This window comes from Camellia sinensis, chromosome 3 (assembly GCF_055761805.1).
Source record: "Camellia sinensis isolate YWXY chromosome 3, ASM5576180v1, whole genome shotgun sequence".
NCBI classification, from domain to species: Eukaryota; Viridiplantae; Streptophyta; class Magnoliopsida; order Ericales; family Theaceae; genus Camellia; species Camellia sinensis.
This window is the reverse complement of record NC_138963.1, coordinates 137,877,689-137,896,528: the sequence shown is the minus strand read 5'-3', so window position 1 is coordinate 137,896,528 and position 18,840 is coordinate 137,877,689. Positions and strand designations below refer to the sequence as shown.

The 18,840-nt window shown below is 35.8% G+C and overlaps 1 protein-coding gene across 2 annotated transcripts; it reads left to right on the top strand.

Annotated features, from left to right (window-relative positions):
• Positions 1-708: 708 nt before the first annotated feature.
• Positions 709-18,274, top strand: LOC114291242 (auxin response factor 17). Of its 2 annotated transcripts, none has more exons than XM_028235285.2 (3): positions 709-1,900; positions 15,290-16,060; positions 17,916-18,274. In XM_028235285.2, the coding sequence occupies exons 1-2, from the start codon at positions 860-862 to the stop codon at positions 16,016-16,018; spliced, it is 1,770 nt and encodes a 589-aa protein (XP_028091086.2). In that variant the 5' UTR covers positions 709-859; the 3' UTR covers positions 16,019-16,060; positions 17,916-18,274. The 2 variants fall into 2 exon arrangements, with proteins under 2 accessions (XP_028091086.2, XP_028091087.2); XM_028235286.2 differs by having other exon boundaries at positions 714-1,900; positions 15,290-15,908.
• Positions 18,275-18,840: the final 566 nt, after the last annotated feature.

Genomic DNA, 18,840 nt, shown 5'->3' with positions numbered 1-18,840 from the left:
GAAAGTGTAATTTATTCGAAAATTCACACTTCTACAATGCGATGAGCTTAATTCCATTCCATCTCTAAAAAATGTTTTCTAAAAATTAAATTTTTTGTTTTTCGTATTTTTTAGTAGTTTTTTTAATATTTTAAGAATTTTTTTTTACTTTTTAAAATACATCTAATCTACATATACCTAAAAAATAAATTATTTATAAAAAACATTTTAAAAAACCAATAAATATACAAAACACAAAAATATATTAAGTTTTCATATATATTATATTTTTAGCATTTAGTAAATTTTTTAAAGATTTTTTTTACAAATATTATATTTTTTAAATTATATTTATATTAAATATTTCTTAAAAATTTTAAAATACTAAAAATAAAAAATAAAAAAATCGAAACGAAACAAGTTGTCGCTCCCTGTTCATCGAGAGTGTGCTACACGCGCCTTACATTTGTGCGTGGTGTCTGACCCATTAAATGTACTTCATTCAATCGTATAATGATTTACGGCAAACAAAGTACGCACCATAATGATCACCTGGCGGCAAATTAGTGATTTTACCGTCCTCAATTTCGCGAGTGGATTCCACGATCCATTTTTCAGAGCGTGAGTGGTTTCATAACGATGCGGTTACAATGTCGTGTCCCGGATAGTATCGTAATTTCCTGAGAATTGAAGGGCATACATATATTAATCTCCACACCTCCCTTTTTTGCTTCCAGTTCCGTGCCTGTTCTCCGACCCCTGCACCTACACGTCTCTCTCTCTCTCTCTCTCTCTCTCTCTTCAGCTCTCAATCAGACACTGAGAACTGTGTGTGTATATATATATAGAGCTCTCTCAGAGTCCCTAGAAATCCCTAGCAATGGCGAACACTACTGAGCTCAGGCAAGTGGAACCCACTGTCTGGAAAGCCTGCGCTGGAACCTCCGTTCAAATCCCCACCGTCGATTCTAGGGTTTACTACTTCCCCCAGGGCCATGCCGAGCAGGCCTCCTCCCCTCCATTTCTCTCTCCTCTCGTCTCCTCTCAGCCCTTGATCCTCTGCCGCGTCGCCGCCGTTCTCTTCCTCGCCAACTCCGACACCGACGAGGTCTTCGCCAAGATCCGCCTCCTCCCCCTCCTCCGCTCTCCAAACCCAGACTGTAGCAGCCGCGGCGGCGATGTTGATGTTGATGTTGATGAAGACGCGGTGGTGTCGTTTGCCAAGATACTGACGCCGTCGGATGCCAACAATGGGGGAGGGTTCTCGGTGCCGAGGTTCTGTGCCGATTCGATATTTCCGCCGCTGAACTTCGCGGCTGATCCGCCGGTGCAGACGCTGTCGATTACGGACGTGCACGGCGTGGTCTGGGAGTTCCGGCATATCTACCGCGGCACGCCTCGTCGGCATTTGCTGACTACTGGTTGGAGCAAGTTTGTGAATCACAAGAAGTTGATTGCTGGGGATTCCGTGGTGTTTATGAGGAACCGAAGGAGCGGTGAGTTTTTCATTGGGGTTCGCAGGGCGGTGCGGTCAAATGCCGATTATGGTGGAAGGTGGAATTCTCCGGTGGGTTCAGTGAGAGTGAAGACTGAGGAAGATGGAAATCGAGGAAAAGAGGGGTTTTCGAGGAATGGGAAGGGGAGGGTTTCTGCTGAGTCTGTTTCTGAGGCTGCTGAATTGGCCGCACAGGGGATGGGGTTTGAGGTTGTGTATTATCCGAGGGTCGGTTGGGCTGACTTTGTGGTGAAGGCAGAGACAGTGGAGGAGTCACTCAGTGTGTTCTGGACAGCAGGGGTGAGGGTTAAGATGGGGATGGAGACCGAAGATTCATCGAGGATGACATGGTTTCAGGGGACAGTTTCATCCGCCACGGTCCCAGATAACGGGCCGTGGCGAGGCTCTCCATGGCGGATGCTTCAGGTATGTATTTTCAATGAGCTTATTCCAATGTGTGTAAGTAACTTTAATTGAAATTTAAGATGCTAAAGCCTGATTTCAAGGCATTGTTAATATGCCTTTTATTAGCTACCCAATAAACATAAAAAGAATGTTTCGGTTTTGTTATGTGTAGACTTGGTCGCCTTAATAAAATACTAGTGTTGGTACCTGATTTCATGGCATTATCATCGGGTTCTTGCTCTTCATTTGCTCATTCGAGTAAGGTGAACCAATAATGCCTGGAGTCCTTTTGTCTAAAACAACCATTGTGCACAATGTTAAATTGGGTCACTACTTTGTATCTGTTTGGGGTGTCTTTAAGATTATGGAAATTGATATATAATATAGGACCAAGTGTATATAAAATTGCTATACAATAAAAAAAAAAAAAAAAAAAAAAAAAAAAAAAAAAAACTCCTCTAACTAACACCGAAAACGTACAGGAAAATAGTAAAATGATTGGATTACCCAAGCTTCGAAGTTTTTGCCAAAACAAATCTAAGAATATATTATTTCCTTTTCATAGTGGTCTCCTAAAGTAGTGAACTATAAGTTTGAGGAGAAGATTGAGATAGGATGCACTAGGCACCAACCAACTGTCCAAATCGATGGGAAAATACAAATGACTAACGAAGCAACTAAACATCTTACATTACAATGGTGGGGATGCCAACTCTCACACAAGGAATCTGCATGGGGCATTAATGATTGAAAAATGAAGCTTTTTAGTAGAATTCAATTTATATGCAGTGACTCGATTTATTTTTGCACAAGTTATTTTTTTGTTAGTTGGTAAAGATTTTATTACTAAAAAACGCCCCAATTTTGAAGTGAAATCAAATTCAAATTTAAAAAAAAAAAATAGAAAAAGAAATTAATAAATAACAATACATTGTAGATTACTACGGTGTATTATTGTGTGTCAAAAGAATTTGGAAATTGAATGAATACATTGAAATTAAGAGAGAGATATGATATAAAAATAAAAAACTACTGTGAAACGAAAATCAAAACCCAAAATTGTGTTTATGATCGAAGGACTAAGCCAAAATGAGTGCAAAGATGTATATATATACGATGGATTGGGGTGGAGAAGGGGTGTGCCAGGGTAAAAGGAAGGGGATGGGGAAGTTGGTGTGGGTAGTGGGTTGGGGTGGAGAAGTGGGTGTGCCAAGGTAAAAGGAAGAGGATGGGGAAGTTGGTGTGGGGTAGTGGGTTGGGGTGGAGAAGTGGGTGTGCCAGGGTAAAAGGAAGGGGATGGGTAAGTGGGGTAGTGGGTTGGGATGGAAAAGTGGGTGTAGAGAAGGAAGGGGAAAATTGTTGAAGTGAGTTTGGGTGGGGAAGTGGGTGTGACAAAGTAAGAGTAAGAGGGAAAGAGACTAGAATAGTAGAGGCAGGATGAAAAGGAATGCATTTTTTGTTTTGGTAAATTTGAAAATGTACAAGGGGTATTTTTGTCTTATGAAATGTCTACTCTTCTCATAGGCGTGTGAGCCTCACATCTTGTTAACTTTGATGGAAAAGTTGAGGGTGCACTTTGATTCACAAACCACAAGGGTTTATGTGGTTATTTGCCTAACCACAACTTGGTAAAGTGAAATTTGCCTTTTTGATTTTTAAGTTTGTCTTATAAAAATTTCATTTCAATATCAAGTCTAAATTGCTTATATTTCTCTTATGCTTTTCCCTTTCTCACTTAAAAGTATCATATGCAAGTTTACTTCTTAAAATTCAATTTTAGTATTGTTATATTATTCTCTTTTTTTCTTACTTCCTATAAAGATTGGATACAATGATAGGACACATTTAAGACATTACGGATGTATCAATTTGTTAAATTTTGAAGAAGTATGGTATTACTTTAATCTCTATTTTATTCTTCTTTAAGAATTAAGTAAAATATTGAAAACTTATTTTGTATTTATCCTAATAATTATAACCTAATGTTATGCAAGATATGATTACAATCTCAATTTTATAATAGTTTAGATATGTGACCTTCATGAAGCACAAACACGGACACTGACACCAGACACAACGATTTTAAAAAAATAGATACACGGACATGACGGGGGACGTAGCAATTATATATATATATATGCTACGTAGTTGCTATTTAGATTAATTAAAATTATATAAAAACAATCAAAATTAATATTATGTTACCAAACAATCAAAATTAATTAAAAAAACCAACATTAATTTAATGTGTATATAAAAATTAAGGTTGTTAAAATCGGGATCCTAAGTAGGATCGGTGAGAGGGTCTGGTGGATCGGATCGTAGGATCGGATCGAGAATCGTAAGATCCTATTTTCTATTAAAAAAAAAGATAAAAATTAAAATTAAAATGATACATAGTAAAAATAAGGTGAAAAATCATAAAATTTACGATCCTACTTGCGATCCTACCTATGATCCTATACGATCCCATGCGATCCCACACGATCCTACTTGCGATCCTGTTATAACATCGATCTTACAACGATCTGGATCGTTTTGGCAAAGTAGGATCGTACGATCCTATGATCCGGATCGTGATTTTAACAACCATGATAAAAATCACTACATTTAAACATTATAAACATATTTTCTATAAATTATATAATGAAAAAATTAAATGTATAATAAAAATATATTTACACAATATATAAATCATATAATATAAAAATTAAACTAAAAGGAAAATGACTCGTAGCTCGAATTTGGTGGCCCGAATTCGGCTCGAAACCCAAAACGACGTCGTTTTGGGTTTCGAATTTTTTTTTTTTTTTGCTGCCTTTTCTTTCTCTTCCTTTTCTTTCTTTCTTTTCTTTTTCTTCTTCGTTGAACACAGGAGAAGAGCAGAGGAAGAAGAGAGGAGAAGAGAAAGAGGAGGAGAGAGAGGGAGAAAGAGAGAGGAGGAGAGGAGATTGTCGCAGCACCACCGCCGTCGCTTCCGGCCCCGCCTCCGCCTCCTCCTCCCCCTGTGATTATGCCCCCTCCAGTCCTCCTCCTTCCTCCTCCTCCTCCTCCTCCTCCTCCTTCCTCCTTCTCTTCTTCTTCTTCTTCCTTCTTTTTCTTCTCGTCTCCTTCTCCGAATTCGAGCCAAATTCGAGCCTCCAAATTCGAGCTACCTATCGGAACCGAAACTAAAATATAAAGAAATATCTAAATATCTAATCAGAAAATAAAAAAATATAAATAAAACGAGAAAGAAGACGGAGAGGCAAAAGGAGAGAGAGAGAGAGAAAGAGAGAGAGGGGGGAGGGCGATACAGACTAGAGAGAAGAGAGAGAGACGAGACAGAGACCTACCAGATTGAGATGAGATGGAGATCGATTGGAATAGGAGCCTCGATGGAGATTAAGATTGGAATAGGAGATGGAGGTCTCGACTGGAACAACAATGGAGATGGAGATCGTGACTAGAGGATCATTCGACTCAACAAGTTAGGTCTTCTCCTTCTGGTTAAAAAAAGAACCTTAGGTGGAGAACGATTAAAAAAATCGATCAAAAAGTGGAAAGACGTTAGCTTCTTCTTTGGATTCTTCTCTTCTTCTCTGTGAGGTTCTCTTCTTTTCATCCTTTCTTCTTCTCTTCTTCTTCTTCTTTGTTGGGTCCTCTTTTTTTTCTTTCTTGAGCTGTGTTCTCTCTCAGTAGTTTTGAACTTTATATGGATGATCATAAAACTTGAGGTTTTTGTTGGATGTGAATGTGATACTTTATATTTTTTATTGGATATTATATTTCTAGTTTTTAGAAGATTGAATGTTATGTTTAAAGATTATTTGAAACGGTGAAACTTACTTTATGATTTTTGGAACTATATATATATTTGTTTATGCTGATAACTTTGCTTCTTTTAAAATTTTGGTTATCTACTACAACTTGCACCTTGCTTTGGGGAGGTGCGCACCTCGCCTCGCACCTCACGCTTAGGTTATCGGATACCTTATCGCCTCATTGCACTTGGATGGTTGTTTCATGGAGTGTGTGTTCCTTCCAATTTGGGTTACCTCTCTACATGTTTGTTTGTTTTTGATTATCACAAGCTTGTTAGTGTGGTGCTTGATTTCGTTATGGGTTTTGCATCATGGAGCTTGTGTTCCTTCCATTTAAGGTTTACCTTTTTATATGTCTGGGTTGTTTCATGAAACTTGCATTCCTTACATTTTAGGCTAGAAGCATGGATATTTCTAAGAAGATTACATGTCAATTTAAGTGTTGGACAATAACCAACGCGTGTCGAACACATTTTATTAAATATATATATTTAATTCTTTTGGACTTGGACACGCTTTGAATACTTGGAGGACACATTTCCATTGTCTCAATACACATGAAACACATTATGAATTTGAACAAAATAACCTCGATGATATAATGATGCAAAAGGGTTAATTCCATGGACCTCTCCTGAGATTTTTGACAAATATAGGAACACCCCTTGTGGTTTTTGAAGATACTCTGCTCTCCCTCATCAAAGCTGTCAACTAACTAAATTAACATTGATGTACAATTACTACTTTTTACCCCCCTTTAAAAAAATCAAATCTTATTACACTATTTTAAAAAAAATTACTTTCCCTTATAACTATGACCAAACACTGTACATATAATCAATCACCCCCTTCCCATCTCTTGCTCTCCTTTTCACTCTGGCAAAACTTCTCCTCCAACCTCTGGTTCTCTCTCCCCTTACATCTCTCACCACCACTTGAAGTCCCCACTGGCACCATCTCCACCCAGTGGCCACTGACTTTGAATTTGAGTTTATATGTATAGATATACATACATGTATATGATATACATAAGTATTTATAAAGCAATGATTTATTAGTTCTTCAGTACAACTTTGCTTGAAATCATTGTATATATGTAATGAAACACCCATTGATTATTATGTACATTGACCTAGTTTCAAGACCACAATTTTTGTTTCCTTTGTTTCTCTATCATCCTTCTTTTTTTTTTTAAAAAAAAAAAATTTATTTTATACCACCAAATAAATGACAATTATTGTCAGTTGTCAAGTGGATTTGGTTACTCTGTTACTGCTTCTTACATTTATTTATTTTTGGTCTTGGAATGATTTTTTCTCTGATTTGTTCTTGGATGGATTACTCAAGGTTGTGTTTGTGCTCTTTTATGTACGCTTAGGTATGGTAGGTTGGGTAATAATGACCATCAAGTTAGCAAAATAAAGCGAAACAACCTCATAGGTTGGCAAAACAAACAGAGATCTTTGAAATTCGAAGGGCCATGGCACATATACGTCCCCCAATGGTTGGGACTCACTAAAGGATGCCACGAATGCATTTAACGAAAAGGGACATTCATTCATTTATATAAAATAAGAATTTCACAAAACATCATTCTTAGGCCCCGTTTGGGGACTTACTTTTTTAGCCAATTAGTCAAAAACTTACTAAATTAGCTAAAAAGTCAACAACTCATACCAAAAAGTCAAAGATTCTCTTTTCTCTCTACTTTTTGCACATCTTTTCGTAATTAGCCAAAAAGTCATCCCAAACATACAAGTTTTTTTACCTACCTTTTTAGCCAAATAGTCAAAAAGTTACTAAATTAGCTTATTCCCAAACGAGGCCTGAGAGCATTGTTCAAGATATACTTTCAAACATAATTTTACAAAGATATTGCTCACAGTGGGCCTAATCTCAGTAAGTCTCCATAATGGTCTGACCTACAAATGCACATACATACATTGATAACATTTAAAACTTAATTGAGTTCTTACTTTTCTTTTCTAACCAATTAACTTATGTTGGTTTCTAACTTGATTAACTCTTAATTAAAGTAAATGCATGCCTAAAGATGTTTAGAAAAAGGAGAAGAAAGAAAATATGAACAAAAAGGTGCATTTCAAAACATGTTGAAACATGGTAGTCCGCTCGAGCGGGGATCGTGGGTTTTCAAAAGTTTAGTTTGCAAAATAAAATTCTGGATTCTAAAGATCTTCGCTCGAGCGGTGGACTGACCGCTCGAGTGGTCTGCGAAAATTCTGCAAAATCAAATTCCAAAATCCAATTTCAAAGCTAAGGTTCATGCATGGCTCAACCAAAAGCATGTAATTTCATTACATAACATGAAAACATGACCAATATACAAATCATTTGCCTTAAAACGTATTTGATTGTCAAGATTAAAATATAAAACATCATGCTTGTTGTGTTTTCAAACTCTTCTCTTTGTTCTTCGAAACATGAAATTGAAATACTAAAAATACTTACAATTCAATGTTGCATGCAAAAATGAAGTTCCATTTCATGAAGGATAACTAGAATTAAACTCAAAACAATCAAATTCCAAATTAATTCCTTGATTTAACACCCTATTTCAAATTCTTCATCTTTTTCATTATCTCATCCTAATTACATACAATTGAGCCTAGTTTCTTTTTGAATTCAAGTGCTAGATGGATTTCCTACAAGAATTAAGTTAGAGATTCTTACTGAGAACTTGAATTATTAAATTTCTTGATGAAATCTTGAGTCTCTTCTCTTCCTCTTTAGCTTCTTCTATCTCTAGACCTCTTGAGCACTCCCTCAAACTCAATTTTCCAGCACAAGAATGAACTCAACCTCTCAACTCTTAACTTATATATATATATATATATAAGTAATTAATCAATTCTTAAGGCTAATTAATCGTAATGAAACATTAATTTAATTAATTTAATTGATCTCAATTAAGCTTTAATTTAAACAATTCTAATTTATACTAATCTCACTTAAATTTTAAATTAAGCTCCCATAAGGTTCTATGCATTAGATTAAACCTATTAAGCTCATCACTTAGGGATTTCTAAATCATATGGTCTTTCAATTTCTAATTCAAAATAAAATCCCCTAACAAATACATCACATACAAATCACACACATATAATGCAAACAAAATTAAAAAAGGAAATCCCTAAAACTAAAATGAAGGTAAAATGACATGCAAGGCGTGGCTATCACAATTTCCCTCAATTTCTTTTAGTTGGTTTGGATTTGTGTTTTTGTTACAAGGTTGTTCACAATTTCAATTGGTGTTTATCTTCCAGTGTACCTACACTTTCCATGTTTTTTGGTTGATGTAAGGGCGTGGTATTTCTTTGTACACTTTGTTTTTACATTAATATTTTTTTTTTGTCAATAAAAAAATTATGTTGGAATTTAGCTCATAAAATTAGGGTGTTTAGGTTAATATGTGATTGAAATAAAAATTATATGTATAAAAAAAGAAGGTAGAAGGTTATTAAAATTATTAACGGTGTTAGTGTTGCATTTTTGTCCAAAACTACATGGGGCCTTTTTGGCTATTTTTGAATGACAGGGGAGTAAAGTGCTTGTATGTTGAAGCACAAGGGGGTAAGTAGATTTTGTTTTTTATTTATATGTAATGTATATAAGGGTAAATCATTCTTTGTGATCCACTGGTTAAAGAGAGAGAAAGGGAGGATGAGGCTAGGAAATGAGTGTTTTGTTTGTGAGAATAATATTGGGGTGGGTTGTTTGGTTGCAAAGATATATTAGGTTGGGTGTTCAATCAATTGTTAAGAAACAAGGGCAAGTTTGGTATTTAGCTACCAGAATTTGCTGACATAAGCAATTTTTGTTACCATCCTTAACAGTTAGATAACAGAGGGGAGGTGTGTGCATATGGTTAGGTAAAATAAGGGTGGGTAGTGTAATTTTAGAAACCATAAGAAAAGTCCTTGTAATGTTCAGAAGCCTCAACCTTAGGGGAGATCCGAGTAATTAGATCTAAAGAAAACAATGTAGATTTATATCTATGAAACCCTTATCCTTTAAACTTAAAAAATTGATGTTATGTTGCATCTTTTTATTATATTTGAATGAAGTATTCATAAATACGACATATAATAATTATATAAAGTTATATATTTTGCGCATGCCCCATACATATCATCTCTTGCATTAATAAAAAAAAAAAGCATGTCCGTGTTGTATCACGTGTCCATGCTTTTAGGTCAATTTTCAAAAAATACAAGACACGACATGGATCATCGTGAAGTCACACCTCTTTTGAGCTTTGTCCTTTAGGTATGGGGCATTTGGGTTGGCTTGAGCTAGGTTGAGAGTGCGTAAAATGTCTGTGTACTTGTGGTGCTGAATTCATGATGATGAGGGCATCGATAGTTTTGAGTGGAGAAGGGTGTCACAGTGTGACCCTTTGAGTTTGGTTTTGTACATTTTCCTTCCATGTTCACGAAATATGTGATATGGTGAGATTTGAGAAACACATGCATGGATGGGTTATCCTTTTCAAGTGGAGTTGAGCTTTGTTTGAGTTTGCTCCCAGGATCTTTGTTTGGATGTGCTTAGAGGAGCCTTTGCTTGAGTTTTCTTGGAGGAGATTTTTTTGAGTTTGCTTGGAGGAGCTTGGCTGGTATATCGTTCTTTCATTCCAACCATCGTCAGTGCAAACTAGCCTAACAAGTCCAGTCATCAAACCCACCGGTGTCGAACCTATATGTTGTTGACATCTTGTCTTCCTCTGCATCACAATTGACGCCATTGCAGCTAGTGTCACATTCCTCATTTGGACTTGTCGAACCTCTTCTCACTGGCAACCCTCGCCTTCTATCACTGAGAAATCAGTCGACCTCTTTTTTCTCTCTTGTCGACCCAACATTGCAACCCAATTGTGATTGCATCATCACTGGTTCTCTTGTGATCAAATCTGCTATCTGTTGCAATTTTCTCTTCTTCCTGAGTGACCCATGACTTCTTTGAGGAATTGATATAAAAGACTCAACTCAACACGAACCAAGTCAACCCAACCCAGCTTGTTTAGAAAGACAGACCAGTGATTGTGTTTCATTTCTGTTATGGTTTTTCTTCCTCTTCCTTTCACCATGTCTGAGGATAATTTGCAAAGTATTAGCATCCTGCTAAATGGGGACAACTATTCTCATTGGTCCAAAGTCTTGATAACTTTTTGACTTGGTAAAGTAAGTGGGATCATATAACATGCACACCAGTCAGGCCCACTGACCCTAAGGTTGAAAGTTATGAAAAATTTGTTGCAATACGGCATATGAAAAGTGCACTAGTGTTGGTTTCACAATTTCATAGAACTAAGTATTGGTATAAACTTAGTATGACACAACAAAGAAAGTGTAGGGCTATTTGAAAATGTACTTTTGAGTCTAATTTTTCCAAACAAATCCAACATCCGCGTAAACCTAATTTTTCCAAACAAAATGAGGTGGAGCTGTCCATTCGGAGTAGGGCTGTTCATAAATCCAACATCCGCATAAACCGACCGGCCCAACTCTTATTCAGTCAATTTTGAAAATTAATACAGTTAGCTGCAGTTCCAAGTATTTGAAAATTTCGAGTTTCGAGTTGGGTTTTGGTTTTGGATTTGAAAAATTCGTTGAAACTGAACCCGCCCAATCAGTTATATTCTTCTATACTTTCCATCTATGAAGCATGGGTACTCCGAAAAGTTTTCCATACTCGTATCGGGTACTTACCAGGTATTGGTATTCGTATATGTCCCGGGTGTTTGAAATACATACCAGATATTTTTTATACATTCTTTGGCAGTTGGGTACTCCATGGGTACTTCATTGGTAAATCGGGAGTACACCAAGTTATTTGATATTGGTGGGGATATGTTTAATTTATTAGAGAGTTTTTATTTACTTGAAACTGCAAATCCTTTATTTGATGTAGCAAAGATGAAAGATAGATTATTCAATAATGAAATTGATGGAAGTGAAAACTAAAATTTCAAGTTTTTAAATTTTGCTTAGATTGCTTTTGGAATGAAACTTTGTTTTGCAATTTCTTCTATTTAATGGCATTAAAATAGCTTATACACTTTGATTTAGTATTGGTATTGTTGAAATATGATTTCTTTTTTGGTTTTGGAATTTCTCCTTTTAGTTTTGATATTGAACTTTGATTTGTAGATTGGATCTCAAACTATAAATTATAAAAAATAAAAAATTTATTGACATATCTCAGCCATACCCGTATCTTATTTTTTTTAGGTCTTGCCGTATCGGCGTACTCGTATCAATATTCGTACATGCACCTGTGCTTCATAGCTTTCCATTTGTCATCAATGCCTACAAATTAGGGATGTATCTGTGCATTTGTCGCTTGCGCGCACGTGCGCAAGGGAGAGAGTCTGCCTTTTGTTTTTGGTAAGGTCATTAGTCATTCAGTCTAACCCTTTCATCTTTCCAATACACATAAGAAATTATTAGCTATTAATGTTACCCCCTTCCCAATACAGTGTTACACCCTTCTCCTAAGAGTCAATCCCTCCCTCCCCCCCTCTTGTCCTCTCATCTCTCTCCCCGATTCATCTTCCCCATCTCTCAACCCTCTCGTCAGAGAGTAAGAGAGAGAGTCTATTTTTTGTTTTTGGTAAGGTCATTAGTCATTCAGTATAACCCTTTCTTCTTTCCAATAGACACGAGAAATTATTTGCTATTAATGTTAACCCCCTTCCCAATACAGTGTTACACCCTTCCCCTAAGAGTCAATCCCCCTCCAGTCCTCTCATCCTATGTTACTTGGAACGTGGATCATTCCGGTACATGGAACGTGAACGGGAACGTGAACGGGATATGCTGCATGCTTTAAAATGTTACAATAAGAGTAGACTTATATTTATATATATATATATATATATATATATTACACTTAAGAATTTAAGGTATTTCTAGAATAATTTTCTTTTAATTATTAGGTACCCAATATATATATATATATATATTCATGTAGCAAATCATTTCTATGAAAATTATGATCCATTTCTCATCAAAACTCAACTCACCGTAGATTTTAGTTCATATATTTGATTTTTTTTCTCCTAAGGAAACATTTAAAGAATATATGGGAAAAACTTTTTGGATCGCGACGGATCACTAAATTTACCATTTCGTAACGAAAGTGTATCATGTTTCAAAACATGCGTACCAATACGTAATTCGCTAGGGTATTAGCGTTTTTTGCTAACATAGCTCTCGTCTCTCTCATCGATTCATCTTCCCCATCTCTCAACCCTCTCGTCTCCCCCTCTCCCTCTCTCTCTAACCTACTTATCTCATTCTCTGGCTGACCCTCTTGTCTTCCTCTCTTTCTTTAGACCCTTCTCTTAATCTCTCAGATCCTATGTTACACGGAATCTTCGAAATAAATCAAATACCCGTGTCGGACACCCGACACTTGGATAAAGGTATGGGATATGTGTCAGATATTTTTCAACAGATACTTCTTATATAATTGTATGTAACACTATTATTATATGTACATATTGTTAGATAATTGCTGTAAATGTCATTTTGACACTGTAAATTACATATAGTACCATTTTATCTCACATACTGGATTAAAAATATAAAAATATAATATTTTTTTCCAGAGTCCGCGTACCCTTAAATTTATGATTTGATGAGTCCAACCTCCAGATACATACCTGCATCTAACACCCGTATTAGAGTCCATGTAACATAGCTCATATCTACACAAATTTTAGTGGTGAAGTGTGGATATTGGTGAAGACGACGATTGATGAAAGTTGGTCTATTAATGATTGATCGAGTGTAACCTTCCTCTTTTGATTTTCGATGATCATGCATGGCCGTGATGTACAATGGCGACGATGATGATGCTGTGCCTTGGTGGCAAAAGTTTGCAAAAGTTTTCAATGGAGGCTTCTCTCTATTTTTTTCCCCATCTAGTCTCTCTTAAATCTGGTTTGTATAAGGTTTTTTTTTTTTTTTAATTATTAATTGAATCACTGTATACAAATTTGAGATGTACTTATCTTTTATTTTGAGATTTGTTTGAAAGTTAAAAAGAAATTGAAAGTAAGGTCTAGTGTGTGAATCACCTGTCCAAACCGACCGCCAAAACGAATAGTTTGGCTTGGTCAATTTTGAATGTTTTTTCGGTCAATCATGAGTGATCAATATTCCAAACCGGCTCAGTCGGTTCAGCTGATGGATGAGGGGTAAACCCAACCCTGATCAACCCATGAACACCCCTCATTCGGAGGGCTACACACAAGATAAATCTATTCAAGAATTCTATAATGAAATGATGTGCATGCATATGCAAATTATACAAAGTTATAATGGCTAATGGATTAGATTCTTTATTTGATTAAATCTACGTAGTTCAATTCTAAATGGATCATTTGAATCAAGAAATGAATTTGAAGCAATGAATGCGATTTGGTTTCATAATGATGTGTCAACCTGGTCAAATGCATTGGATTTCGATTTTTAGTCCTACTTGTTAACAGACCTAAATGTATGTAAAAAATTTGGGGCAAGTAATTATTAATTATTTTTACTGATTGAAATCGGTGCTGGTGGATTGAGCAGCCTAGTAAACCAAGAAAAAAAAAAGTCTTCTCTTCTCTTCTCTCTCTCTCTCTCTAACAACATAAACATCTTGCCACATTAAATGGAATTGTTGGTTCTCGACAAGATTCACGAAGGCTTTAATGGGGTGACATTGGTTTATGTAGTTATTTACTTCTCATTCCTAGTAATGGCATCTATTTGAGATCTCCCATTATTTGTCATCCAATTAAAGGCTTAATTGTAAACAGCATAATTGGGTGAACATTTTAGTGGCCTCTGGTAAACTATGAGCTCATAACCCATCGAAGCTTGATTTCTACTGTTGGATAGGAAAAGGTAAAAAGAGGAATTCTAATGTTTAAGGAGGCCAGATAAATTGCACTGACTTCTTCCAAAATTGCATTTCTCTTTACCTGTTGTGTCCATGGTTTGTTAGTCTCGATCACCTTATTCTTCATTTTGTGTCATTTGAAATGTGTATGTGTGGCATATCAGTGCACAATACTTTGCTTACATTCTGATTAAATAAACAAGTTGCTGTGTAAAGTGTGAACAGTGGCCCTAAGATAATATATTTCTGAAACCAATTATTGTAGATTTTCGAACTCTGTGCCTGTCTCTCTCTCAGGTGGTATTGCCAACCCTTTTATTAATTCTTGGCAGTGGAATTAGATGTTACAGGTTGATAAACTTACTCACTTTAGGTGACTTGAGCATCATATAATGGGAAAGCAAGGAATATCATAACTTTTTTGGTAGTTGCAGAAAGATAGTGGGCTATGATTCCCTTTGTTGAGCATTTCAAACACACTTCATTTGTCCCATTGTCAGTAAGAATAGAATTGGGGAAACATCTTTTTTTACCAAGTTAGCAGAGCTCATCTGGTTTAACTTAAAAGTTCTGATAAGTATTTAAATGAACATGCAATAATGTTGCTTCTTTTAACAACTACCCCCTCCTCCTTTCGGAGGATACTCTTTTCCCCTTATTAACTAGCTTGAGGTTGTTATAATTCTCTCTGCCACAGGTTACATGGGATGAACCTGAAGTTCTGCAAAATGTGAAGAGAGTGAACCCTTGGCAAGTTGAGTATGTCGTGCCCACACCACCCATCCATTCCACATACCCTCCTGCGAAGAAACTCAGATTTTCTCAGAATTCTGTGCTGCCAACTGATGGAGAGGGAGACCTCTTCTTTCCTATCACAGGATTAAATAATTCAATGATCAGGAACTTGAACCCATCATTGATGAATTACAATTCTTTTCCTGCTGGCATGCAGGGAGCCAGGCAAGATCCATTTTGTGTATCCAGTTTATCCAACTTCACAAGTGAAAATAACCATCACATGTGCGGTGATAAATTAGTTGGCAACAACATGACACCAAAGTTGAAAACTGTCTCTACTGAGCTTAACATTGGCAGTTCACAGACCGACAATTTGTCACCTGATAGTCAGAGCAGTGTGCATTTCTTTGGCAGTGACCTTGTTGGAAAACAGGGCTGCAATTCCTCAGCAAAAGTCAGTTTGGGTTCATTCCAGTTATTTGGTAAGATAATCCATACAAAAGATCCTGTGGAGAATGGCTTTGATGATGCTGGTTGCACAGAAGATAATGGCTGTAAAATGTTCAAAGAAGCAGATGGTATGAAAAATTCACTGGATCTTTCTTTGACTTGTCCTTACACAAATCTACTTGATGGGGTTGATGTCCAATGCCAAAGAGCCTCAGCTGTTGAAGCATGCTCTTTATGAATAAGTGATCTCTTCAACTTTATCAGATTAGAAGCTGTACAGGTACACATAGATATACTTCAAATATGCTATACCATTGGACAATATAATGAAATTTGCAAATGCAAATATGCTTACATTTTTGCACGGCAATGAAATTTTTACCATATCAAATTACTTTGGTTTTCAAAACTTCAGTTAATTGGTTACTTGGACAGAAGAAAAGGAAAGCATAAAGAAGGGTTTTGCTAATTGGCAACTCCATAATTTGATGTTTTCTAAATATTGGAAAATTTTAAACGAAGCCTTATCTTAGAACTTGTCCACCCTAAAAATCCTTAAGTTAGTACTTATAATATACAACATGTTCCAGGAAAAGGTTTTGTAGTTTTCTGACTCTCTTATCCATTTTATTGTTTAACACAGTTTGGCTGTTTCTAGGTATCTCAATAATGCAACCATTTTTTGGAACTAGATAATGTGCTGAACAATATTACATTACTTGCATGTACATTTAGTTCAACTTCCATGCTATGCTTGACATTGGTAGAAAGGGATACATTATTTACATCGACTTTGATTATGCAGTTGTTATCTGAACTGTGAAGGGATAACTGGACCCTACTTTTATATGCATAACTTTTAGATTTAATAATTTTTTTTTTCTTTTAATGTTTTATGTGTTTTCTTTTCATATTAAAAGTAAGTCTTATAATTTTAACATGCTTGCTGACGTGCATGGTTTTGAAAACATGAATTCCATCCAATTTGTCTAAATTCAGTTTTGTAATTTTTATTTTCGATCAAATGTACCCAAATTTTTTTCCTTCGAATTTCAGTCGAATTTTAAAGAAATTTGGCAAACTTTTCAATGGAATTAATAAAATATACTAAAAATCATTGTTTTCCCACATTTTGAATCCAAATTCTGAGTATTTCAAACTTTTGTACTCTTTTCATTCTGATTTTGGCCAATTCAAATATAGTGAACTGGTTCGAATTTGTTTCTTTAATTAAAAAAAATGTAAATTTGCCGAATTTTAAAACCATGATGACATTTATTTTTTCTCTGGCGAGATATAAATTTGAAATTTCTACCAAAGGAGTTTCTATGTTAAGGTAATGATCATATTGAAGTCCTAGTTTGTTATATTATATGGTGTGGGGTACTCAAATGCATGATATGTACATGGATAGTAAAATTTAATCATTATTTTTGCTTAGGTAGTTCCGAATTTGATTTTCTCCAGTTTTTCACATATTGCAACAGCTGCGGGGATCAATTGCCTTCTAACATCTTGTCTCTTTTGCCTTGGCTCATTTGTGAATGCCATGTCATTTATTCCTCGTAAATTGTCTTAACCTGTAATTATTAATATCTCATTCTTGTTGGCACTACAAAATATGGTAAATGGTTGGATACTATACTAGCCTCTGTTGTGATATGTAACAACGGTATTTGGAAACTGTGTATGTACAAACTCTCATTCCTGTTGATTTTAAAAACTCTGATAAAATTGGAAACTGGGTATTTAACCTAAGAACTCTCTTGTTGATAAACATTTTGTGTGGTTTTGTTATATCGTCTTTGGAAGCTGACTCGTTTCAAAGACAGACTTGATTTCTGTGACACCCGAACTTTGTCTTCTGTACCTTGAATACTGAATATGTACTCTGACAATATGAACTATGGGTCCATATATATAGTCTGGTGGCATGCATTCTTATTGATGTAGACACCTAGCTGCCATATATATAGTCTGGTGGTGTGCATAGTTTTGATGGTTGAGAATTCCATCCGAACCTTTGTTTATTATTATTCAGATGCAAAGCTTGTATATAATTTCTCTTTCTATGAGTGCGAATGTTCATTGCTACCAAGTTTGCCTAATAATCTCCATTGCATCTTGGTCTCCAGGTACTTGAGGCAAGAAGGAAGCTGACTTATAATCTGACTCTTGCAGTAGTTTCTTGTCTATGGTGGTTTGCTTTAGTTTGCCATGTTGAAGATTTGAAACTTTTGTATACAGTTTTTAGTGTTTTAATCAACTGGTAGATTTCTACAATAGCTTTAGATAATGTCTCAGATTATGATTTTTACTTTTTTGAACTAGGATTATGATTTTTACTGATAATGGAAGAATGGGGTTAAAAGTTGATTGTTTCCTTGAAGATAGATAAGCCGGCAACAATCTCTTTTTTTTTTAGTTTGAGGAAGGTAACACATACAGAACAAAGATCCTCATATTAAATCCATGCACTCTGTTTCTTGAGCAATCTGATTGTGTATATTTTGGATGAGTTTTATTTCGCTTTTGACACTATTCCTCCCTCCAAATGGCTTGATAAACTCTATGAAATGCATGCCTGGTGCACTGCTGAACTTCTTCAGCTTGGTGCTACAACTGCTTCGGTAACTGCTAAATGTGTAGCTAAGTATCAATATGTTTGATGACTCTTATCAATATGTTTGAATAGTCTCTGTGCAAAAGGAATTGTGGTTCTTACATTCTTTCAAAATTTTAATATGCCTTTGGCTCACGATGTTGTTTGTTTAAAAAAATTGATTCAGAGTGCTTAGTTTTGAGAATGCAAGTGGCTGTTATACAATAGCTAGGACCTAGCTCTTGTTCTGTATGGTGGAGGTGGGTCTGTGAAGCAAGAACTCACAGAGCTAGCACAAGCCCTTGTTGTATGATGTAGATCAATGCTGAGTCAAGCGTCTTGTATTTTGCTCATTGTACTTGCAAGTGTGAGACAGCAGGTTTTGTTTGCATGTTTTTAGTGGCTATTGCTTTGCATGGTGTGGTAGCTTTCAAGGGACTTTTGTTTCTTTCATGTTA